General features: G+C 32.8%; 1 protein-coding gene across 3 annotated transcripts; it reads left to right on the top strand.

The window, feature by feature from the left end:
- The first annotated feature begins 2,361 nt into the window (after positions 1 to 2,361).
- LOC127072422 (octopamine receptor beta-1R-like) lies at positions 2,362 to 24,651 on the top strand. Of its 3 annotated transcripts, XM_051012855.1 has the most exons (5): positions 2,366 to 2,700; positions 3,083 to 3,333; positions 5,859 to 7,153; positions 17,704 to 17,925; positions 21,502 to 24,651. In XM_051012855.1, exons 3-5 carry the CDS (start codon positions 6,399 to 6,401, stop codon positions 21,806 to 21,808), a joined length of 1,284 nt encoding a protein of 427 aa, XP_050868812.1. In that variant the 5' UTR covers positions 2,366 to 2,700; positions 3,083 to 3,333; positions 5,859 to 6,398; the 3' UTR covers positions 21,809 to 24,651. The 3 variants fall into 3 exon arrangements, with proteins under 3 accessions (XP_050868821.1, XP_050868812.1, XP_050868806.1); XM_051012864.1 differs by having other exon boundaries at positions 2,362 to 3,333; positions 17,707 to 17,925; XM_051012849.1 differs by having other exon boundaries at positions 2,366 to 3,333.
- The last annotated feature ends 2,904 nt before the right edge of the window (positions 24,652 to 27,555 follow it).

The following is a 27,555-nucleotide window of genomic DNA, read 5'->3' as shown; positions in this document are numbered from 1 at the left end:
TGCTGTCGCTTTAATGATGAGCCCATCGTTAGTTTTGTCGACCCAATTCCTAAGTAGTTTTAATTACACACCAGGATTTGTATATTATTCAACGATAATATATAAGACGAAAATGTTTATTTTTTTATTTTCATATCAAACATTGCTCAATATTTGATATAAAAACAAATAGAAAAGATAGAAAAACTATCTCTGGAATATAATCCCACACATATTTCTACAGCAAAAATTAAAGCGTCGAAATTTAAAAGCATGTAGTCTGCTAAGCTTGAAAGTTTTTTTTTTTAAAGTTACTCCTTTTACTTTATGTAGATAGAAAAAATAGAAAGAAAAAGAAAACAATGAAGATGCTTCGATCTGATGTTCAAACGTGCTTGAAACCTCCTTTTACCTTCATCTTTCGTATTAAATTTCATCGGCACACTATAATGCTTGAGAACTCGCCCTTATCGCGTTCATCGATGTATATTTATCCGTGTTCTAATATAAAATCTTTCAGTTAAACCTAGATCTAATCATATCGAATAGCAGCAACCGAAACTGTCTAATTGTAAATGTGAGCACTTCATGTATTATAAGGTCAAATACCTATTAACAAAAGCCATTATCTAAGATATTGTTCATTCTCGAATGAATTGATTAAATTAAGAGTTAGTGTTTTTAATCCATGATTACATACTATATATAAGAATTCTTTCATCATCACACATTAATTAGTCATCATCGAGTTAATTAAATTATTTGCTTTGAGTGGTTCTTTCAGATCCTAAGAAATCAAAAAGTTATGCTTCGATGTAATCATTATTTAGTTAGATCGTTGGATGTTCCAATCAATTTACGTTAGATGACATTTTTTGAATTTTTTTCAAAATTTGTGTTTACATTTATCACAGCAAAAGGAAGCAAAACTACAAATTTTGTGTTTTGAAACAAGCAAGAGATTTTTATTTTTATTTGTATTCCTCCACGTGTGAAGGGAAAAAGAATGAGAACGATGATAACGATGAGTCGAGTTCGCGAGGAAATCACACAAAGTTACGTATCGCTACGAAATCGATTCGGAGACAGCGAAGGAATGAAATTTAAAAGAAGGGAAGCTCTGGTCGTTACGATCGAATCGTAGAACGAGTTATAGGGAAAATGGTACGTCCGAATCGATTTTCCAGGATGGAGTAAATTTAACGGTATCGTGTAGTAGAACGCGACCTTATTTTAACGAGGTAGTTCGATATGGGAAATACATGATGCAATCACAATGATGCATCTGTCTACGATAAATGATTTCTAGCAATCGTATGCGTGCGCTCAATTTCCCTCCTGTTTTACCTTACAACGCTCAACGAAGTCCATTCGATCTATTGTTATAGACAACAGATTTCGATTTGTGATCGCATTTCATCGTGAAAATTGTATCATATGATGGATGGTAAATAGGTATAATATATCTTTACATAACATACATATATTGTGTGTGTATATATATATATATATATATATATATATGTATGTATTACGTATAAAATACGTTATATTGGATTTTTTAAATATATTTTTTTAACACGTATATTGGATCTTTATAAATATGACAAGTTTCAAATTGGAGACAAATGATATTTTTGTTTTTTTAATGTCTCCTTAAATTTATTATAAAACTAATTATATTTAAGATATATAAGAGAGAGAGAGAACCTTACGTAAGTGGATGCATACCTACGTTTATATATAATGCCTATACCTTTTACGATTATTAACAAACTATATGACAGCTTTCTACACCGAGGACATATGATAAAATAACAGTATATCGATAAGGAAACGATAAAAATAAGTTCGATGCACGTGTCTACGCATATAATTTCGTTACGTCGTTTTCACTCGTGTATTTATTTTTATAATCAAGTATTATCACAACAAATTGAAATTTATTGTTAGTCGAGCAGAATTGGAATATTCGAATGGAATGAAGCTTGTGGTAGGCCGTCCAATATTTGTTTTTGTCATTGGAAAATTATTCGGTAAACTTTGCCGAGTGCGTACGAATGATTATAAATATCCTATCGTATTCCATACGATATTATATTAGTTTCGTCAATTTGCTTGGTTTACTTTGGAAATTGAATGGAAGTACGAAAGAGGTTCCTGCATAATGGATATATTCGAATATGTAAAAATGGGAAGAGTGAAAGTGGATTTGAAAGAATATAAGAATGATTATTAAAGAGGAAGATCACATAAGACGTCGATGATGTGCCGATAGAGAAGAAGACCTTTCATGTCATTTGAAGATGGAGGCGCCACCACCGTAAGGCAAGCTTTTGGAGGGTGGCAATACTAATGGGTGATGGTGGTGGTGGAGGGTGCTGCCGGTGGAAAGCGGGAAAGCTCCGAGTATTCGCGACCAGTCACGGTTCATTCCGGCTTCGCTAGTTGTGTGAGCGACATCATATCGCGTAGCTCTCAAGAGAAAAAACGTCTTTGATGCGTGATATCGAGAGAAAATACACCAGGAGCGAAGCTATCGCGATCGTGCATCCATCATGACAGTTAAAAAAGCGTTCGTTCGTATAACTTGCACGTGCTTCAATACGATCGGTCAAGAAAGAACATCTTCATCACTAGAGAACGACGATACTCGTGGTGCCCGGATATCGGTCGCGGAGGTTCCTTCGTTCGGTGCCGGTCGTTGATCTCCTCTCTAAGGTACCTCGAACGAACCTCGTCGTCTCGGACGCGCGCGCGCGAGCATCGACCGATCCTTCCTCTCTTTCTCTCTCTCTCTCTCTCTCTCTCTCTCTCTCTCTCTCTCTTTCTTTCTCTCTTCGTTTTTCCCGCAGATCGTTCAATGCGATCGGTGGTGATTTTAATCGAAACTTTTGTAGAAGCAGCAGAATATTATAAGAAAAAGGATATCACCAGAAAGTTATAAGAAAACTTCTCACGATTCATATAACTTCTTCTAAACAGTTATTTTTTATTTAGAAAAGAAAAAAAATGATCGCGAATCTCGTGACGATCAAAGATAGACAAAAAATTACTCGTCCCTCGCCTCTTATTCTCTTCTTCGCGTTTTTTGCGTTTATAGTTTGACGTCAATGCCGATAAAACGATGCACCTATTAAATATACGATGTAATCTCACGTTTCTCCCCATCGTTATGGACTCCTCACGTTCCTCATGCGAACGACAGTGACGGACGAAAGAAGAGGAGAGAGAAAGAGTACGACGCGGCTTAATGGTTCGTTAGCTAGGGAAATAACGTAAAAGGTGGATCTCGGATGCAAAACGTCGAACAGCTGATATTGCTGCGCGCCATTCGAAAGTGCAAATGACAAGGTACGGAAAATGTTACGCTCGTGAAAGTGACACGAGGTGATTTAGTTTTTAAGTGATAGCGTTAAATGTAATGTAAGCGATGCATCTGCTATACATTAGGAACTTTTCGGGTTGCATTTATCTTTTTCAATTTATCTTTTTTAAAGCAAAAATTTTACTTCACTTTTTTTCTTTTTTCCTTTTTTCCAAACGTTACATCTATTGAATCGTCCAAATAAAGAATAAAAGTCTCCTTGTAATTCTGAACGATCACTTTTCGCTTAATCCGAGTTAATAGACGTACACGTATAAGTGTACACAAGATGCGAGTAAATACATGAAGATAGATGTAACATACAAAGCTACGCTTTTATCCTCATTTAAAATAACTCCAGGGCATTAAATAAAATATAAATAGAAAATACTTCCGTGATCCGAATTTAGATAATGTTTAATATGATCACAATAGAATATTTCTATATTTATCTTCTCTTATTACTTGTGATTTCCCAAGGTGCTATATAAAGTAAATACGCATATATATATATATATATATATATATATATATATATATATATATATATATTGTAATAGTCACATACGATAATCGATTTTCGATGCACCAATTGAAAGAGAAGTTCATTGCCGTAGAGTAATATTTTTTGTTCCATTGTCGACGATACGACGGGCGAGAAGCTTGAAGTGCAATTACACTGATATTTTTTATTTTATTTACTTAGGGATACATTCCAGGTATACAATAAAATACTATTTTTCATTGGATTTTCGATAGTTGTCTGTTTATTTAATAATTGATTCTTCGTTTTGGAACGATGCTTGACATAATTCATGTAAATAAACGTAAGATCTGGGAGATTTTGTTTACGATGACAGAACACAGATCCGGAAGAGCTCGAAGGATAGAGAGAGAGTCTACTTTCGAGAAAAGCAATATATTTGGTTAAGTCCGAGGTATGGATCGCAGCTGCTTCGAGGATAGATTGAATGGAAGGAGAAATTTGTTGGTATGTTTTCGGCTAGGAAAAGGATGTAATGTAGGTATATACGTATATGTATGTACATAGGTAATAAATAGGATTTCCGTATCGAGAACTGTAATGACGATAATACTAGTTTTCGTGCGCAATGAAGAGTTGCTCGTTCTCCTTCGGCATAATAACGACGGAAAAGGTTTGTCAAACGTGACAGTATCGTAGTACGACCGTAAATTTAAAACGTAACTGAAACAGACGATAGTACAAAAGAGAAGATACTTTTCGGATAAGAATTATACTTTTCGTATATGCATATATATACATATATGATGATATACAAATGTCCAAAGTATGTCAAATTCGATCGATATGTGGTAAGTGATTTAATGTTGTTTCACCTAATCATGTTGCGAGTAATCATTTCTTAATCAACGCTCGTAATGAACAAAAACTGTGCATCTCGTTGAATAAGCTAATGCAAGAAATTACATTGTTCACATAAAATCGAATGTTGTAAATGGGATCGAACGATGATCAAGATGGAAAAACGCCACAAATTTTTGACCGGATTTAAAGCGACGCGTGTCGTTATAACCAGCATGATTACGGTCGAAAGCACGCGATCGATTTTAAACGGTTTATGGATGTGATGCCTAGTTTCAACCGTGATAAATTCGTGTCTTTTGACCAAGTTAAAAATACATGCATACAACGAGAAGATAAGCTTTTCTATGGAATTTATATTTTAATTAATAGTTAAACTTTTATGTGTGTGACATTATTTTATTTTTCGTTCTAATGTTTATAGAACAATTGAGCTATTTCAATTAATTTTATTTTTTATTTCCCAATAACGAAAGTTATATGGGCTTAAGAAAGAACAGTTTAGGCCGACCCGTTATATATCGCTATCAACTTCCTCGCCCAATTGCTATAATTCACATTGTGTGTACTTGCGAAAGTAATTATTTGAAGATTAACTTTGATGATAAGCTACGTTAGAAATGACAGCAACGACTCATAGCTTGTACATTCGCAGAATTTTACGGATGATTGACAACAAAAATATTCTTCGACCTTTTAAAATCTTAAAGATAGATGATGGTCGAACCTGATCGGACGATTAAAACGATTCATTGCTATTAATTTAGAGCAATGGGATTATGTATCGATTATATATTTATTATATCGAATTGTTAAAATTTACTTTTTGTGAATTTAGTATTAACGCACACATAATAAACGCTTCGTTTTAGATCTACGTCCGTATTTGAAATGTATCTTTTTAAATTTCACAACGCGCGAGGATTCATGAAAATGTTCGTAAAGATGGATACATTGAAAGGCTTTTACAATGTATCTTATTTCCACTTTTTTATATTTTTCTTAGATAAAAATGATTAATATAAAACCTAAAAAGAGCTTTAATGGACATATAGTAATGCTATGTAGCAATAGCCAGGGTAATACGAATTTCATTATAATGTGGCTAATTCGGAAGGAAACGTAACGCTTGTCTAATAAATATATTTTTTTTCAATCGTGTTTCAGGCTACCGCGACGGAACGTGAACGGAATAACACAACGTTGCTACGGTTTAAACATCAGATTAAATCAAACCATAACGATGAAAGTGAGCCAACAATGACGGATAGTAGAAGAGAGAAGAAAAATCGAACAATGGATGCGTCATTTCGACGAATTTCTATCATTGAAATGCATCGACCTTATGCGTTACAATCATCGCGTACATCGACCCTTGTCGATGTCGAGGAGATGAGTAATTCGATGTTTCCTTGTACGAACTGAATGAAGATCGGAGAATACTTAAAGATACTCAGGCACGAACAGTGGTATTGATGACTTGAAATCTGTGTTTCCTCTTTTCGATGGATCGATGCGATCTTTCGATCGACGAGGAGGAAGTAGTAGAAGAAACGGATCGCCTTCGGATACGAAAGAGTTACTACTCGACTACAGTCGAATTATTGAGAAAAGAAAAGGAAAAAGAAGACGAAAAAATAGAGAAGGGTAGGTGATTGGCTATTGGAAAGAAGACGTAAGAGAGAAAGAAAGAAAGAAAAAAAGGAAATGGAATTGAACGGTACAATGGAAGAGGATTCTGCTAATATAACCGATCTACCGGGCCAACTGCCGAATATTCTGATTGACACCGGACAAAGGAACGAAAACGAGACTTACGATCGTGCGGAGAATAGAGAGGTCGAGCACGTGCTCGTGTTGACGGCGAAGGCAACTGTGATGGGTTTCATCATTCTTTGCGCTCTCTTCGGTAATCTCCTTGTAATCGTTTCCGTGATGAGGCACCGTAAACTACGAGTCATTACCAATTACTTCGTCGTCTCATTGGCGTTGGCCGACATGCTCGTTGCGATTTTCGCGATGACTTTTAACGCCTCGGTCGAATTATCTGGCAAGTGGCTCTTCGGTTATTTTATGTGTGACGTCTGGAACTCCCTCGACGTCTTCTTCAGTACAGTTTCGATCCTCCATCTTTGCTGCATCAGCGTAGATCGTTATTACGCCATCGTTCAACCACTTGACTATCCTCTAATCATGACAAATCTTCGACTCGGCGCAATGCTCAGCGTCGTTTGGTGTTCGCCGACGGTGATGAGCTTTCTTCCTATTTTCGCTGGGTGGTACACAACCAAGGAACATCTCGAGCACCGAAAAAAATATCCCGACGAGTGCGTGTTTCAAGTGAACAAATTGTATGCGGTGATTAGCTCAAGCGTAAGCTTCTGGGTACCTGGGATTATCATGATCGCAATGTATTACAAGATTTATCGTGAAGCAGATCGTCAAGAACGAATGCTATATCGGTGAGTATCAGACAAATGTCAATCATGGTATTTCATTATTTTTATATCCTCGATTCCTTGATACATCCCCTCTCAACGAAATGCATTTTTCATGTCACCTCTGAGCGTCAGCCTCTTGAAAAATTGTATTTCAATGTTTTCACGTGGGAGAGTACTAAAGGCGTCTTTTCGCTTCGTAAGACTTATCGATGTAATATTCACACAAGATGGTTCCATTCACGATGTTCTTCTCAACATTCTCTCCAGTGTCCTCACGCGATTTTCACTTCACAGAACTTCCTCTATATTCGTGCATATTGCTTTTGAAGCGGAAATATTTACCAATTTTTCCATGACCTCTTTTGTGAATCGGGAAAGTGCACTGGAAAAATTGCTGATATTTTTATCTGGTTAGACATCTGTATATTTGTTCGTTTGTTCGTTTGTTTATGTGTACATGTATATGTGTTTCCCAGTAGCCAGTTGGTTCTATCTTTAAAAGCGCACTCGAGAATATCAAAGCATTTGCTATTATCTTCGTGAAATAATCCTTAAAACACGAGAGATCGTAAGATCTTAATCATTGGTCCGTTTCCAATTAGAGTAAAAGGCATAAAAAAGATAGACCGATGCGTGAAGAACAAACATGCCCTTGCTGTTAAAGCCGCTCTTCTACTGACGAACTATAATTAATCGAATTTTGTGTTCGATACGCTATCGCATTCTCCGCATATTTCTGCCAAGAATTTTGCATCAAGGATGTGCTCGACGTTTTGATTTGCCTTTCGATTATTGCTGTACATTCAGAGAAAATCAGGCCATGGAAGGATAAGATTTAATTTTATCCTTCTTTGTAAAATCGTTTCTAAAAAGTGGGTCACTCTTATTCGGATCAAACATTGTAGAATTTATTTTTTATCGGACAAAGATAAAGCGGTTAGCTACATAGTTTCTCTAATATAAGTTTACTTGACTTTGTGTGTGTGTATCTTCGTATATAGATTTTGTTGACAAACAGCCGGATGTTAAACATAATGGGAACAAAGAAAAATATGAATGTATTTTTCGTGTTATGAAAAATTCGTTCATTTATTTTATGCAACTTGACCGAATATGATTCCTAGAAGATCAAAATGTAGTTTAAAATATTTTTCATAGATCAGCGTAAACGTCTTAAATATATCTTTTGTCTTAAAACCAATATTTTCTTTTAGCAAGAAAACGATCATTCTTTTGGGTTTATTTATGCAGCAGCTACAAGATCGCATTGAAGAAACATAAATCGATATGATGCATTGTCACGACGCATGACAGGAATGCATATTCTATATGAATGCATTAGTCGAGATCTGCATACTGACATGAGTTGCTTTTTCACAATTACGCTGAGTTTGCATAGTCAAACAAAATGTTCAATGTAAATGCGAGTATATGACAGTTCATGACGTAAAGTTATTAGCATAATAACGCTGAGAAAACAAGGTACGTCCATTATTTTGAAATATAAAAGAGAAAACATTAGATTATCGACTTTAAAAATTAGTCTAGTACTTTTTCCATTAGGATTCGCCATTATTGCACGGTTTCTAATCGCATTTATTTCTACATAAAAGATTGATACATACGAAAACATATTCATAAGATGACAAAATTTCATCACAACAACTACCAAACCAGACAAATCTATAAAGGCATAAAATTAGTAATTTACTCCGTATCCGACGGAGATTCTTATGTAACCATTTTTGTAGGAAAAAAAGTAATATACCTTGAGACAATTTCCATCAGCCTCTCTCAACGATATTCTATTGTTTTTCAGACGTGATCCATTGTCTCGTTGAGAACATCGACTTTAGTAGTACACGTCTTTGCTTCATTTATCAGTCGTCGCAAGAGAAAGTCAGTTTCCTATTGTGAGAGAATCTCTGAAACACCAAAACGATCTTCTCTTTCACACGATATTGCCGGCTTGTAACAACAGATTTGTTTCTTTCTATAAATTATCATTTGCTCTGCTTGAATTTTGTTAGGACCGTACTCTGTCTTTTTTTTCGATGCAACTATAGGATCTGATCTATCTTTGCAAGCTATATGTCGTTTCGGCTAGGTCATAATTGTTATGTTTTTCTTTAGAGGAAGCATCAGCTTCTTCTTTGGACAAGTTTTTGTGTTGATGGGATATCATAAGAACTTGGTATTCATCTGTTAAATACTAGTAACAATCGACACATCCTATATGATACATTATCGAAATTTTAATATCTATTTTTTCTTTTACTCTTTTTTCGTCAATTGCTTTGATTTTCTTCCTATCTTTAACATTGCTTATTTTTTCCCTAAGATTCAACTTAGTTCCACGTTATTTGATACTTTCTCATCTCTTCCTTCAACGATCACGTTTCCATTAAAGTTTTCCCGATATATCTTTACATCGAGGAAACTGATGATATTGTTGTATTGCATCAAGACCGATGAAGCTTTCATTTCTCATAGATCGTTTTCTATGGTAATGGAAAATGTACTTCCAATCAAACTACCATTTCAAGTATTAACATTAATATTAGAGTATGTTCAATTTTCGAGTGTATGGAACAAGAAAAAAAAAATAGAAAAAAATTATTCGAATATGAATTTAGTCTAAAAAACATGTATATAAAAACTAGTATGTTTAACAGTCAACGAAGTACAATTATATTTTATTATATTTATTATTTGTCCTTTTCAAACGTTATTACTTCGAATACTATATTTTCTTGCCTCGAAAGCCTCACTCTTATTCGAATATTTTTCGTCTCTTCCTTTAAGTCTTGCTTTTTCTCTCTAATGTAAAATAATTGAGAATTTTTATCATAGCCTAAAGCCTTGAATTCCTCGATCTTTAACAGAAAGCCTTCAAAACTTTCCACTCTCCTTAATAATCAAATTAGATACAGATTTTTCTGAAGAATTTCATCTTATCGAACAGAATAAACAATAAAATTTTACTTAATTTATCCCCATTGAATATATTTATTTACGACGCGTTTTATATTTCAAAATTTATCGATGCTCTAATAATATTCTCCTTCGATAGTTATCTTTTTTCTAAAAATCGAATTGATTTCAATGATATCAATTCTTCGACTTTTAAAAACAGATTAAATAAATTTCTTTCTTATAGAGACAAAAAGAAAACGTTAATAACATCAGTGCTTTCTGAAAAGTCTACTTCTAAAAGACGATTATTGTTACTTCTTTTTCTGTTTTAATCAATTATAAAAGACGTTACCTTTCAATGTTCAGACAAAGCAAGCAGATATTAATTTAATCGTAAGATATTAAAATTTCTATAAGAAGGACATAAATGCCACGGATAGATCCTCTTTTCAATTGAAAAAACTTGTTAGTCAAACCGGAAGTGACCTCATTCTTTTTTTTGTTTTTTATTCTTTTCCTTTTCATATGAACGAAGAAGACCGAGGTCACTATCGAATCAAACGGAGCTCCTGCATCTTTGGTCAAAGGAATGAATAATATAAGTTCGACGGAAGAGAGAGAAGAGAAATATGAAACCTGTCTAGATGGAAGCATTGCGACTGGATGCGTTCCACTTTTCACGCGAAATGCTTATAGAAAGTCCAAGTGTCATTCATAAGGAGAAGAATGTACGATTTCACCCTCTTCGGCCTTTATTTGACCACGATCTAGACTGTGTCCTCGAAAGTCAAGGTATTCTCGTTAATGAGCTTTCGTTCAAGAGCCAATGCCAAGTATATCATAAGGCGATTTATGCATCAAAAATTTCCATAACGTCGACCGATCGATATGTCGTCTTTAGGAACGTCGTTCCATTTTTGCACTTCGTTCTTTACAAAATATTTGTTTTCGGTTCTTTTTATTTCTGTTTAAAATGCAATATTCGAATAAAATAATTTATCTGAAAATAATTTATTGCGTTCGCTCCGATATAATCTTCTTTCAAAAAAAGTTTATTTTCTTTAGCAGATACTAGATATAGCCACGAGCGCGATAACAACGTTTACAATAAAAAAAATATCATTTGTAATGATAACAATGTTTTACATTCGTCGATGCAATTCGAGATAAAAATCACAACGATCGTTTTAATTTTCCTTTTTACGTTTGACTACGATATAAAGGTCTATTAACTATTAGTAGTTCAATTTGATTAAACAGTTAATGTTATGCGGTCCTATTGTCCGTAAGTTGTGAAATGAGATTTCTTTTGTCATTGGGTCCAAGTGTCCAAAAGACCTTCATCTTTTTTAGGTAAGACAAAACGGATTTTTTTCAAGTATTATGTATAAGTAACTATAAAGTAGAGATTTAAGCTTTTAAAAGAAATTATTGGCCAGAAAGAGTTTCACCGTCGAAGACATTTATAAAACACTTTTTTCGTATTTATCTTTAATTTTATAATTGATAAATTATAAAATTGATAAATTGATAGTACCATACGTGTTTCCGATCTTATTTCTAAAATAATGCTTATTATTTGGATTTTTTGTTGCAACACTTATAAGGCTTCGTAGATATGTATTATGAACATATAACGTCCGAGCTCATTCTAACGAAAACACGAACGTTTCAGTGTAACGTACTGAAGATTAAATTTGTTGGTTGAAACTTCGCTCAAATGTAATTCCATTAATATAATCACGTAATGTTTCTTCTTTAACTTCATCTATTCTATGTTTGACTTCTATAAAGTAAACCTATCAAAGAGAGTTACTCTTATTAACAAAATATAGATGTGAAAATTTAATGGAGAAAACATAGTTTTTCGTGCGGAATAGTCGATGTACTCCGTTCCATAGCTTTCGAAGAGATCGTAAACAGTAATCTGCGATGGTGCTGCTATGAGGTACTCTTAGCCCTGAGCGACCCACGCAAATCCACTTACACCATTATCGGTGATCACCGTCATCGTGTAGTACTTGGCCGAAACGTATGATCATGAATGCAAAAGCCGTTAAATTTGCCTTTCCATTCGCGATGAAATATTCGGTCAAAGAGATAGTTATAAAGAAAGAAGATTCATTAATTAAAAAGTAAAAAAATAAATAAATAAAAAGAAAAATAAAATAAAAATAAAAGTAAGGTACATATATAATGAATTTTCACAATCAATCTATTGACCGAATGGACGAAATGAAAAAATCATCCAAAATTAATCTCATCGTTGCAATAAATTTAATCTACACATAAATATTGTCTACACACAAAACCCTGTCTAGTGGTAAATGTGAGCATTTTGATCTTTGCTATTCATTTCATTCCGTCTGTAATAAACTACAAAATAAAAGTCAAATTCCATTTCCATTTTCGACCATTCGCATTCCGTCGTATAATGAATCGTTACGATATTCGCTTCTATTACTCACGCTTTATTCACGTTTACATTCACTTTTAATTCGACACCGATTAAATGAAACACATTAATTACTATTGAAGCTGATTATTTTATAATTGAACAAGAGAAAAAAGAAAGAACACGGGGATATTATTTATAACGAAAATTTTTCTCTTTCATTCGTAGAAAATAGAAATCGAAAAATATATCAAATAGCATTTGTCGAATGCAATTAGCTTGGGATGTCATCTCGAAGGTTTCATTCGAGGAATCGTCTTCGTAAAATTCTCAACCTCCGAGTTCGTTACTGAGAAGGTTCTTTTAGTAGGAAAAATTGAGCTTGGGTTATCCCGCCCAAGCCTTAATCTAAAGGATTATTACTTACTTCGTTCTCCCCTTACCGCTTTCCTCTTTAACCTGCTGCTGACACTCATTACTCCGCTTTTCTACGACATCATACTTTCAAACTAAAGGAAAAGATGAAATGAGATGCTCCGAAAGATTACTTCGTTAATACTAAAATCGATTAAAAGTATGATTACTCAGCTGTATGGACATTCGAAGAAAGATAATAATAGTTTCTTAAATAGTTGGATTATTTCAGATAAACAAAGGTTCTGATATCGTTTAACTGACTGATTAAGGAGAAAATTTCTATGACACTCGCTATATATGAATAGATTCATCGGACGATTCAATCTTCCTTGTTCTGCCATTCGATCGTTTTCTACTCCATTTCACCGAATCCGGTATTCGCGCAACGCGATATTGAGAAAGTTAAAACGTTTCTTCGAAAATACGATGGAACGACACTTTCTCTTACCTTCAGAACTTTGCTCTCAGGATAATGCCGCTTGCTTGACAAGCAGACATTAGCCTCCTAGTGAGTCTAAAAGCGCGCTCTTTTCAGGAAGCCGGAAAACAAGTTCACTTTGTTATACTAAGGAAAATATAACGATCTATTTATATTTTATCTAACTAATTTCTTAAATACCCTAGACCATTTTTAATCTAATTTGTCCGAAATTATCACCGGAAAATCATATACTCACTCTTGTAATTTATTTGTCACGTTTATCAAAAGCTTTTCCTGAAATTAGTTATATCCTTGAGATAAATAAAGATCGATTATGTGTCATACAATTATCCACTAATTTATTTGAAAAAATATGGAAGCATTCCGTTTAAACTATATTTGTATATTAGCAAAAGAATTCAAATTTTCGTTGGCATTTTAATCGCACATATATCAAGAATTTATAGCGTAAACGAGTTGAATGAAACACGTATAGGAGATGGTTATATTCTATGAGAAAAGCGTCGATCAATGAAATTCTAGAAATACTAGAATAAGCGACATTTTTTTAAGTGAAAATCAAATTGTGGATCTTATCAACAATTCTTTTCCTCGATCTCAAAAAATGAAATTGCTCTGTATACATGGTGAAGTGAAATTCAATATTTGAATGTTTTTAAACGCGACAATATTGTAGTTACGTATGTTGAAGTCACAGTCAAGGATAAGTTATAAGAAGGCGGCGAGCTATCTATTTATAGGATATAATAGTAAATCCTTAAGTAAAAGTGTATCGTTAGTTTATAGACAGTATGATCGATATACCCCTACCTGTTAGAAGCGATCGAAACTAGTGAATATGTATGTGAATCTTATGACTGGCAAAGGGTCATAAGAAGTAAAATTATAAGAGTGGTCAAATAACCAGACCTGAATCGAAATGATTAAGTATCCAATATAGGCATAATTATAACAACAATATTACACATGTTATGAATCCTTCAATTCCAATTTCGACTTCATTCACTTCACACTCACTTTTGTTCAAGAAAAATAAAAGTAAAAGGTTCTCTTTTTTCTATAGCTTTCTCTTTGAGTAGTCTCTTCATATCGATCTTGCTGGTTTCAATGAGAGAGAGAGAGAGAGAGAGAGAGAGGAAGAGAGAGTAAGGAATCGATGGTTTCTATTGTTAATCGCTTGTATGTAGAGTAATAGTGATTTCGCGGAAAAAAGAGAAGCGTCCTAGATAACTTGATTGTCCACATAATAATGCATATATGTATATTGTTTGATACTAATGCGCTTTAAGCAAAGCAAAATGCAATAAATCTTTATCTTGACTTATACAATCTGGAATCACAATCGAACTAACCAAAGTACACCGTGAAATTCAATATTGAAGTTTAAGTGCATCCTCCTTGGCTAGGAACGTTAAAGACTTTTAAAATGAAATAAGAATCATCGAAACTCGTAACGAAGAGTATATGCAAACGTAAAATCAGAATTGCTAAACCTCTTTTTCAATCTTCCTCTTCTTCTATTATTTACTCAATCTCTCTTCTCTCTCTCTCTCTCTCTCTCTCTCTCTTTCTCTCATTTTATCTCTTCAGTCTCTCTACTTCTCACGAGACCAATTGCTAATGATCCTTGTTGGAGTTCCCACAGGCATACTTCTCGATTCCATTCTCTATCATATCATTCACAATCCCGGATTAAGCCTGCCGGTTGCGTCTCCCTATGGAAGTGGCCGCAAGTAGAGTCGGTCATTCCTGATTACTCGAGAACTGAGATACATTTATTATTCATCAGTGATTATATTCAGTAAAATGCTTGTCTCTCTTTTATTGCTTAATAGGCTTTTAATGTCAAATATAAAAGGGCAAAGTAATGTCCAGATATGTAAGAAGATATAGTCGGTGCTATAAAAATTATAAAATATTTGATTTAACAATTTTTAAGACAAATCTTTGAATTCATCATCCTCCAATAAAAGTTTAAAATATTAAAAAATTCGTATTATATAACGTCATTTAATAGATTTATCTTTCGAGAGATTTATTAAACATAAATGAATTTTCGATAATTACTATTACTAAGCTAATTGTGTTTGCAGTAATTTTCATTAATCCACAGATACTTTTGTCACAAAGAAGCTCGCATTGAAAGCTTCATAAGTTGAATTAATCGGAGCACATATGTTTGCTTTCAATCGATCATTGAATATCATGATTCTCGTGTACGAAGTTGACTCGTATGGTATTAACTTTCTTTACAATCTTCAACGATTTGCCGGAAAAGTGACTGGAAACACGAAACACTGACACTTTTCAGTAGCGAATACTTGCTTGAAAGTTATAAAAAATTCCCGCTCACAAATATTTTGTGCACCATCTTCCCGCTTTTTCCACGATATCTATTATTCGTCCTTTATTCGTATGATTTAATTCAAACTCTCACACCATAGTCATCCTTCTTTTTGCTTTTCTTTCTTTCTCTCTCTCTCTCTCTCTCTCTCTCTCTCTCTCTCTCTTTTCTTTTTTTCTGACTGATATAGAGAGTGAAATGAAGCACTATAACAAAGTAAGAAATTTATACGTTCAGTTTTTTTCCTTTTTATCACATTTTTTGTTAAATCTCGTGACTACTTTATTTGCCTAGAGCAATCAATTCCCTGCAAATGGATCAATTCTTGATTCCCTTTCAAACCCGGAAGATTCACGAACAAATATTAAATGTCAATGTATTCAACTTTTGCGTGATTAAATTAGTCGCATCCAACAATAAAGATTCAATTTTGTAAAAACTATAATTGCATGCATATTATAATCTTTTTGTTCATATAGAAATTTAATTAGATTTCAGAAAGTTCGAGAAAACATTTGTTTTTTTTTTCTTTTTTTATTCAGACTTCTCCCTTTTATTTTACAAAATGAAAATGAAATAACAAGATGAAACCTTTTATTATTTGAACATGGTTTAGCATTTTTCTATCACGAATAAAATAGGTATGCACTTGTACACATTCATACAGTATAAAAAAAGATCACTTTTAACATTCTTGTTTCCGACAAATTCAAGCTACATGCTCACATAACAAGCAAAGCTTTGCTCTCGCCATAACATCCATATATCTACGTACTCTATGATTATCTATATGTGTTGTAAAGGAGGTATTAACTGGATAAAAGTACTCACTTTTTCACAATTCCCTGACGTATGTTCTAATGTATCTACGAACTAGGTCGTACACTGTTATAAACCTAGTGAAAAGAAACGAATAATAGATACTGTAAGCTGGGATTTTCAAGAAAGAGACAAGTCGAGACATATGAAAAAACGTAGAATATGGATTTGTATGCTTGTAAAAGCGTTCAAGAGGAGATCTTTCATGGATCACGGATGAAAACATGAAGTAGAGCGTATGAGTATGATTAATAGGTCAATGTCAAGGTTTGCGTACTGATAGCAATAAAGATAAATGATCTCATGAATAATTATCATTTTCTGTCAAAAGCAACGTTTGTAAAGCGAAAATCGCGATCTTACTTTTACAAGGAATAATAAATCCTTCGAAAATACGTGAGAGCCACTGCGAACGTCCAACTCATTAATTTCACTGTGAAATAAATTGAATGAAATATAATAATTAAAGATGATTGTATTAAAGCTTTCTCAACGCAAAAATAGAATTTGAATAGGTATTGTATAAACTGTGCAAGTTTAAAGTTTTTTTGAACAGATTTTAATGATATCAGCACACGATATTTTTCACGATATTTCAATAATATTTTTTGCGAGAACTTTTTTTATGTTAATTCTTTTTCATTCTCTCTTTTTGAAAGGATTGATACAATTTCTAGTCAAATCGTTGCTGAATAACGTCTGCTTTGCGATATAGAAATTTATGAAATTCCGGATTTCATAGGCACGTGTATATATAATATTTCGATCTCAATCAAAGAAATATAAACGTTGTAGAATTTTATAAATAATATTTAAAAAATTGTAATATTGTAATTTCACACTCACATCATACGAGAACGTAGTCGCATATATTATAGCACAAAGTAATACCGTTTTCTTGACACTCTCAAAGAAAAATTCATATCTTTAATCCGATTCTAGAACATCTGGCCTCATTCTTTTCATCCTAGATGAAAGAAGAATTGGCAAAATTAGTCATATTTCAGCGAACTGCTTTCGTTCACGGAAATCATTTTAAATCATAGTACCTTTCTCTACTACTGCAGCTCTATCTAACAATAAGAAACGACGAGAATATGAAATCTCAAGATATGTGAAATTATATGTAGTATAAGTACACGTGTTTATAAAAAAAATGTAATAGTTAACTTTAACATTTCTACTTTAGCATATACAAGGAGATTAAAAAAAAATGAATAATATTTGATTTTTTCCAGAAGCAAAGTGGCAGCGGCTCTTTTAAATAAACATATGCGATTTAATGGTATTTCTGCGGGTCTTACATCATTACCCACGGTAGACCAATCGTCGCATGATCTTCAACCGGAAGAGCCACCGATCACCAGCAGCAGTAAGATGAAACGAGAGAGGAAGGCAGCCAGAACACTCGGGATCATCATGTCAGCGTTTTTAGCTTGCTGGCTTCCCTTCTTTCTCTGGTAAAGTAATATTTTGGAACATTTTTTAGTTATTCCACATAGATTATTTTATTACAGAGATCGTTAATCATGTTCCAAGAATCGATGTAATTATTATACCGTGTTTAATTATTTTCTGAATGCAATTACTTGAAATAATCCAATCGTCCTATTTGCTCTTAAAAAAATCTTATAAACTCTTCACCGAATTTTATTTAAAAAATCCCCGTTACAGAACGTATTATCACAGAAATCGAGTAATCAATTTATGAAATAAATCTTATTAATAAGAAAATGTTTACAACTTTGTAATTATACTTGTTAAAATGTCCTTAATATAAGAAGATACGGTCAGATTAAAACAATAAGAAATAAAATGAGCGGTTGTAAAGTGATACTTATTAAAGATACTAAAATTATTGCTATCATTCCTTTTATTGGATATTACAAATGTTATACAATATTTTGTTACTTTGAATAATTTCGTATTATATGGGAAGAGAATACGAAAACGGTTGAAATAGGATCATTAATGTTTGTAACTAGAAAGTTCTACAATAGTTTCTTCGAACATTTCCTCCGAGTTAAACTTTTCAAGAATTAGAAATGTTCTCTTTTCTCCCGTTCATCCTCCTTTATCTGGAAACTAGCCAATATTAAGCAATATTCGAGAAAAACGTAATTATCTCGTTCTTGTTAAGCGAATCGAGCGTAGATATTCAATTTCCTGACTTTTATCTCGAAAACATTGTATCGCTTGCTATTCAGGAATACTCTAATAATTTTTCCAATTTCTGTAAAGAGGACAGTCTTTCTTCTAAGACTTCTATGTAAAGAAAAAAAATAAAAATTAGGATGGTTATCGAAACCAAAATTCCTAAGGATACGGTAACATGGTAAGGAGGCGAATGTGGCGTGTACAGAGAGGATCGATAGTTTCAAGTGGAAAAAGTAGTGTGTTGGAACGATCTGAAGTGGTTTGCCCAGAGCACAATATATAAGTCTATCCGTACAACCCAACCTTGATCTGTCACAAGTATACGTGTCGGTCCATCGTATGTGTGTATTTGTAAAGTGCTACCTGAAAGCATTATATTGAGTACTACGAATAGTCAGCAGATTGGTCCAGACTATGGACGTACTTTTCTATGCCCATCTTATCTCACAGATAAGAATTTCAAAAAGAAAAAATACAATGTAAATATTTAAACCATCAAAGTGATGAAAATTTAGTATTATCGAATGAAATGAGATCACAGAGCTTAAAAAAGTGAATACTATGAATTTCTTCAATCTCATGTCGCCGACAAAAAATAATGACAAGCCATTTAGAAACTTCTTTTCTAATCTCACTGCAAATCATTCGATAGCCCTTTTTCTTGTTCCATCTCTCGACAAATCACTATTTCCTTAACTCTCGTCGCTGATAGAAATCATCAGTTTTTCCTCTTATCCAAATATATTAATTCTTACCATTCTATCAACATGCTCGCTCGTAGGTGTATCATAATATTCACATATGTAAATTCAACTTAATGCAATCAGTAGCACAAGAAATTGATAACATAGTCGAGTTAACATACACTCGTATGAAACTTGCATACATTTTACGTGAGCAGATACTATCTCGAGACAATTCGAATTGGCTTCCATTTCAATTCCTTTTTGATGTTTATCAGAATGGGTGAGAAAGTATATAAGGTGAGAAAGAAGGATGAAGAAGGGAAAGAAGAGGTCACGACCCTTTTAAAAATTAGAACCATTTGTTTCTTTCACTAAATCAAGAGATCAATCTTATTAATACTTGACAACAAAGAAATGGCTTCTATAAATCTTACGATTTGTTAACTTCCAAAAACATTGCGTAGAATAATTATGTGAAATGCTTCTGTTCAAGACGATCTACAAACTTCTTCTGCAATTGAACTTGCATTCGATGTATTAGTTGTTATTCTCAATACGATGCCTTGGACTAAAGTTTCGGTAAACTAATATTCTCCACATGTTGTGAAACTAGGAATAACTAGTTCTATTTACATCTAATTCTACTAACATCTAATTCTTTTATGCAATTTCACCCAACACTGTTACATTTTGTTAATATAATATAATCGCTAACAAGGAATATTCAAACTGTATAAAAAATTGACGAGATTATTAATCGAGAGATATTAGTTATCAAAACAATCGAAAGGTGAATTTAAATAATTTCAATGATAATAGTGAGATACAAAACACAGCGAAAGATTAAATTTTGCATGGAATTGATAATTGATAGATTAATTGAGTATATCTATAGAAAAGAATTCATTAATCTGTAGTACGATTTGTTACGTTTTCCTTATTTCATCAAACAACATAAATTGATACTCCTCACTTTGGCTGTTCGTATAACACTTGACCTACCTATCTTCTCTTCGTGGTACTTCGATTCCCTCGAACGACCCATATATTGCGAAGGTCACTACTTTGATACGGACTCTTTCAACGATGATCGGTCAGTAGCACTGTACAGTACTCATGACGTTGTTCGTTTCATTTTCATTAGTGCTCGAAGTAAAAATAAAAAATTAAAGATGAATGCCACAATACTGTTTGAAATTTTTAACTAAACTTGTCTGATAAAGCTACCTACGCATCTCGACCCAGATTTTATTAGAGTGGTTTTCAAGTGTAGCGTTTCATTATCTCATATTGCTCCACTTTACGAATAACTTGTTAATGAATGGAGAACAATCTAACAAGCTTACTATAAGAAAAAAAAAAACATATTGAGTACTCTTTTGTCTTCTATCACACGATGATTTTTTAATGGGCGGGATATCAACGCATTTAAAATACTTTATTTGGATGTTAAGTAATGTAGAAATTCAATTAAGAAGAACTTACATACTCTTGTTTCTTGTCTTTACCGACAACGATCAATATCAATCATACGTTCTATCTATATCATATTGACCTTAACTTTAGTTTATACCTGAAATAGATGGACAAAGGTTACGACCATTTCTTTTTAACTGAATAAATGAACTTTTCTATAAAAATACTTATAGATATTGAAACGGATAGCTCTCATTGGTTACTAATCGCTCACACCATTGAAAAATTCTTTTAGTTCCTTTACCATTTATTTTTTTGAATTCATATGAAGCTATTTTCATGATACTTCTGGAGTAATATCTTTCATGGTAGCCAGTGAAAATATATAAATTGGAGAAAGCGATGTCAATATATTTTTACGATCGCTTTTGGCATCCTCGTTCCTTGTCCGGAAATCGCGAGAGTACGAAGTCGAATTGAATTCCAATAACGTCGTCAGAATAGAATCCTCTAGAAAAGGTGTCAAGGAATCGAAAGGAAGAAATCGAGGTCCGTTTGATAGTTTGTGTCTACTGAAAAATGTCCAATAAACCTGTTTCTTTCCTATCAATGGAAACAATTTTAAATCATACCAAAAGCTGTTATCAAAAATCACAACTGACATTCTATTTCAAGATGTTAACTATAAGTAGAATAGAAATGTTATAATAAGTTTTAAGTGTAAATCAAGATATAAACAATATTACATAATATTTGTCTCTTCTGTATGTTCAATAGGTACGTCATCACGTCTCTCTGTGACACCTGCAAATGTGGTGATATTGTAGTTGCTGTAGTCTTTTGGGTAGGCTACTTTAACAGCGCTTTGAATCCATTGATTTATGCATACTTCAATCGCGATTTCCGAGCGGCATTCAGAAAAACACTGGAGAGTTGTTGCGCAGCAATAGGACCAGTACGAGACCTGAGAAAAATTCACAAGAAACAAGACTTAGTACATAGCAACGCGTCATCGGAGCTTCACGTTAACAATCAGTTAAGGACCAGCGAAATGACAAACGTGCATATCGAAGCATGCATTTAAATCAATCATTATGAAATAATATGCTTGAAAAACAAAAAACAATGCTCGAAAGAAACGTGTAAATATCAAATGCAATGTATACATTCAGAGAGCATTTCCATCATCAACATTTCGTTCAGAATCGATCGATCTTGAAAATTTGTTTTTGCGTATATCAAAAATAGCATACATTTGCTTACAGTATCTTATTAATGGTGTCTTTTTTAATTGCCGTCTCTCTAAAATTGCAAGCGAATATTTATCAAAGAGATAATTACTAATTATTTAATTGCTGTTTGTTCGATGCGGTCTATTGGTGGACAATCATTTAAAAAAATGAATGATATGAACGAAAGAATTCATTAGAAAATATCTGCTATCCTTTTCGCATCATACTACTTAAAAGAAATTTCTTTAAAGGTACCTCTATTTCAAATGAAAAATGAAAAAAAAGAAATGTTAAATTAAATTTTGCAATCGTGTTAAAACAGATAACAAGACAATTTATGCTAGAAGAAACGATATCGCAATATCCTGTACACTTACATCTAAATCGGATTATCCTGTTATCGAGTGAGAAATACAAGTCCAAACTCCAAACATCTATCCTAGAGATTCTACTGCGATGGGTCTATCAGGTTCGTAAATAAGGTTTCTGTCAAGATTGATTAATGGCCCGATTTCGATAGTATTTCAACAATGAAGACGATAAAATCGAATTAGAAGGAAATCTGAATAAGAGCAATTTTGCGAGATCATTCCTTCCGACTAAAAAGACATAGATATTCATGAATATCGAAACGTGACTATAATCAGAGATGACTATACATATCGAATCTATGCCGTATGCAGTATATAAGGTATATAGCACGGAAGAGGCCATTAAATCAACGCAAAATGAATGTGTCAAAGAACCGGCTGTCTCTTTCGAAAGAGGACACCTTCACATCGATCGTAAGCTACCATTTTCGTGCTCCTACCCTCACGTAATGTTCAGACTAAATAAAAAAGCTTTTCGCCATCCACAGAAACCTCTTAGACCTTTCGCAAATGAGAAAGAGGTAAAGAAAATTCGCAACAGTCGGTACGTTTTAGGCTGAATAATTGGAAGCCTGAATGACCTGAAAATTTTTTAAGGACAAAGGATTTCAATTTACCAAGGGCGTACTTGGATACGTCAAAGGCTGTTAATAGTAGGTAGAAAGTGAAACGGTCTACTGTCAAGCCAATCTAAAGTAATTGTCTAATTTGTACTGACACGAAGAGGGCCTCGAAAGAAAATAAAAATAAAAAGATGGGGAAATCGATTAGGTGGAAATGTGTTTTTCGACTGACCAAAAATTGTAAGTAATATTATTGATCATAAATGTTAACAAATTTAATTAGTAGGTAAAGGATAAAAATGTCCTTCTTATACCTAGTCACTTAGCAAGTGCGTGTATACAAAAAAAAAAACGTTAGCACGAACAGAAACAATGAAGACATTTTAGTGACATTAAATAAAATATAAGAAACGCGAAGTATTTCTTTTGTACGTGATAGATCGATCTTCTTACAATCAAAGAATATATCATTTTGTATATATATATTGCATTCAAATCTATAACGCTCGAGAGATAGATTTTCATTTCACACGATCAACTTTTTCATATAAACGTGTCTATTTATTGCGTGTAAATGTCATATCATTTCTAATTCGTGTCTTCGATACAAAAAAAAAAATATATATATATATACATATATACATATATACATATATATATATATATATATATATATATATATATATATATACATATATATGAAATAGAATGAAGAAAGACATAAGAAATCGTTTATCATTATAGTCAATAAATCATTCCGATATAAACAAAAAAGACATGCCAAAAGTAAAATATATAAAAGAAAAAGTTCTTACGTATATATAATATAATATATATATATATATACATATGTGCATAGCAATAAGATGAATACGTTGTTTAATTTGATTATTATCAATTATAGAGATTTATTGTAAATCGTTAATTATTACATCACGTAATATCATAATATTTCCTATGGAAAGCTCGTCAGCATTTTAACTGAATACTTTAAATAATGTTTATCGTATTTTGTGAAAATTATTTGGAAATTTGTTTAACTACTTGCTGATCACGATCAATATTTATAAAACGAAGTATAGAAATTCGTAAAGACACATATAAATATTCGCATAAGCAAAGAGTACAGAACAATCATTAATGTAAGGCCAGCAACGAGACGATTGTCGCTAAACGATTTTTTTCTGAATGCATTGAACTAATGAATTTTCTTCATGCAACTGGAACGTTTTTAGGAACTATTAAATCGTTTCACGATCATCTGTAACTCGTCAACTTTGTATACCCTGTATCTGAAACTAGACATACGAAAAATTAGCGATATAACTTAATGTACAACGTTATAAAATCGGTGTTTACAAAAATGAAGTGGCACTAAAAAAAAGATAATTACGGTGAATCACAAACATATAGAAATAATAAAAGAATTCATCCATAAATCGAAAGAAATTTATGAGGTATTGTATTCTTGGATATAAGGAAAAAATCGATATTATTATTATTATAATATATTCAAGTGACAATAGCTAGAAGAAAGCGAATATTTTTATTTTCTATTTCGCACAGTAAAAAGCATATCGACCTAAAGAAAAATTATTCACGACATCAGTGTAGCAATATCTGCTCGCACGGGCGAGATCTTAGCATGTCAATAATATCGGATCCTACGCAACGTAGAAACATTCATCGTGTTTCACGAAAAAGAGTGCGATCCCATCATCTCGAAATTTGTGGATTTGTCCATATAAGAAACTAATAAAAATATTTTAAAGAAAACAATATTGAAAGAATTTAATCCTTTTTACCGTTTATTACAGCGTATCTCTATTTCCATCCATCAATAACATATGCTTACACGATATTTCGAGCATATACTAAGCTGTTCTTATCAAAGTTGGAAAAGTTCTAGCGAATCTTTATAATCATAAAAACGTGTACTTTATTCGGCAGCGAACGTCACGGGATTCTGAGTCGACGAGTTTGAATAAATTGCTCTCGAAAAGTTCGAAGGAAATTCTCCCGTAGTTCTAATAAAATAGTTCTAATAATCCAAGGCAAGAGGACCCTCTATTGAAAATCACGCATTCCTTTTCGTCCTTTTTTTGTTATAGCGAGAGAAATTTAGTATTTTATCCATTGCTCGTTTTTCGCTTCCACTTACTTCAATTCTCTTTCTAAGAAAATATAAATTAAAGTTACGTTCGAAAATACAGAAGGTCGAACTAAATTCAGTTCAAGAGTTTTTCTTAATGCTTGCATTGAGATCTCACGCGTTTTCTCCGAGCAGACGTCTTACCATATTTTATTAATCCTAATTACACGAGTATTGTTCTAGTACGCACCGTAACATTTGCGTATTTCGACGTCTTTGTAACATTCTATCAAACATAGAGCGTATGTATTTCCGAGATAGTAGAAGCCGTGACATATTACTTCAGAAAGTGGTGCAATTTCACGTTTAGGTAGTTTCTACACACTTGTCTGCTTTGAAACAATGCTTTACTCTCGCAAACATGCAACCACCTATTGTCGCGTCGTACGGACTATGTAACCATGCAACAATGGCTGAACTAGTATCAGTGATATCCTAAAATTTACCACAATCGTAGAACAACCAAGCTGTGACAATTTAAATATTACTGTTTCTACGATCGAAACGAAAATACTATACTATATTAGCCAAAGAACAAATTCGTTCATTCGACAACAAATTTTCTCGTAAGTTTTACAAGATACAGATGTGAGACAATTAAATTGAATATAATTGCTTTGGAAGCAGTTTTAATTTATAACGGGAATTCGAATCTCTTAAATATTCAGCTATACGTAAATATATTGAAAAACTTTCTGTGTTGTTTTCAAAAAAATACTATAGAGCTTTGTCGTCGGTAATATTAAATTAGCATAGTTTCATTTTCATCAAATTGATACTTGATGCTAGGATTATGCAAGTATAACGAATAATTTCACACTGATTTGGAATGCAGCATTGTATTCGCATTAACAATTACTTTAGCGTATTCCATCCACCCAGCATCACCACCAGTACCTTCTCCACCACTTCCTCCTCTTTTGCCTCCTCTAGTCAAATTATTCCCAATAATGCGTTTTCATAGAAGACCGGCTGGGCGCCTACCTTTCTTGCACATTATCGTTCTGCGATGTATACGCCTTCAGAATCACGTTTCCAGCCCGTACCATTAACTTTCTACTCTCTTCCTCTCTTTTCCAGCTCCTTCTCTTTCTATTCCCTACCACCGCGCTTTTCCACTCGCAAATGTGGGACACGCATCCGGTGCCGTTGTACTAAAACTCCAAGTTTATTTCAAACCTTTTTCGGGGCGATTCAGTATATAAGAAACCGACCATCATTTTGTAATACGCATCAACGTTTACCTCTATATTCATAATGTAAGTGTCGACACTTGACAAAGTGGAAAGAAAAAAGCACGGAAAAAGAAAAAGAAAGAGACCATCATAAAATGAAAAGGAAACTTTATATCTTGAGTATCATTGATCTATAAAAAAAAAGGAAGAAAACTGTGATTTTAACGTTCTTTAATAATTCGTACGAGATACGCCATTCTTGACTTTGTGCTAACTCGCTCGATTATACGTTATTGGATAATTATAAATACAACAGTGCCAAAAAAATTACGTTTTTATTTAACCACAAAAATAGAATATTTTCAATCAATTTAGTAAGTCAGTAATTATTTATCTCTATTACAGATTGGATTATAATTTTCGAAATATATCTTATAACATTACATACGTATGTAAAATATTACAAATTGTAGATATTTGCATGACTGATAAGACTTGTAAATAATTATTATATGATAATTATCACATTAGAAAACGAAAGATAACTTCCAGAAAAAAATTATCCACAACTACGTCGACATATTATTATACTTCGTCTAGTCAGAGTAAACTTGACAAATACGCTGACTCTTACTAAACGAAGTGGAGTATCGTGTCCAGAGAACTGTCTTGCATAAATTGAGTTAGGTGAGTTGGTTCCCGTTGATCCGATTGTTTCTTACGTGATTACGCATCCCTTGGATGCTCGTTTATCCCTAACTATTACTACTACTACTACCTTCAACCTATCTATTTTGTCCCGGATTTCGACCTGACCTCTCCAGGTCGATAAGAGAAGAATAAGTTACAGAAAAATTTAATGGTGGGGAAACATCCAAAATTATGAGCGAATCGATTTAATTTTTTGTCATTCACGAATCTATTAGAATTAACAATTTTTCTATCGTTAAAAATTCATATTATAATAAAATAATACAAATAAAATCTATTTTTGATGCCTACATGTTTATAATTTCATTCATAATTAGTCTATAAAGTAATCAAAAGTGAATTATTTAATGCAAAACATATATTTTTTAACATTTAAAAATTATACATTCTTTTTAAAACAAAAATAAGAAAAATTGTTTAAATTTTATAACATTAGTATATTTGAATCAATGATGTTAATAAATCTGTCGGTAATGTCGACCATGACTGAAGAAATAAATTAAATCAAACAAAATAAAACTGTGTATATTTTTAGCAATACATATACTATTCCTTTAAAATATTTTGTATCATATCTGTATAAATATATAATGATTACTATATTCTAATACAAGATATGTTATCATA

The sequence above is a fragment of the Vespula vulgaris genome, chromosome 2, assembly GCF_905475345.1.
Source record: "Vespula vulgaris chromosome 2, iyVesVulg1.1, whole genome shotgun sequence".
NCBI lineage: Eukaryota > Metazoa > Arthropoda > Insecta > Hymenoptera > Vespidae > Vespula > Vespula vulgaris.
This window is presented reverse-complemented; position numbering and strand designations above follow the sequence as displayed.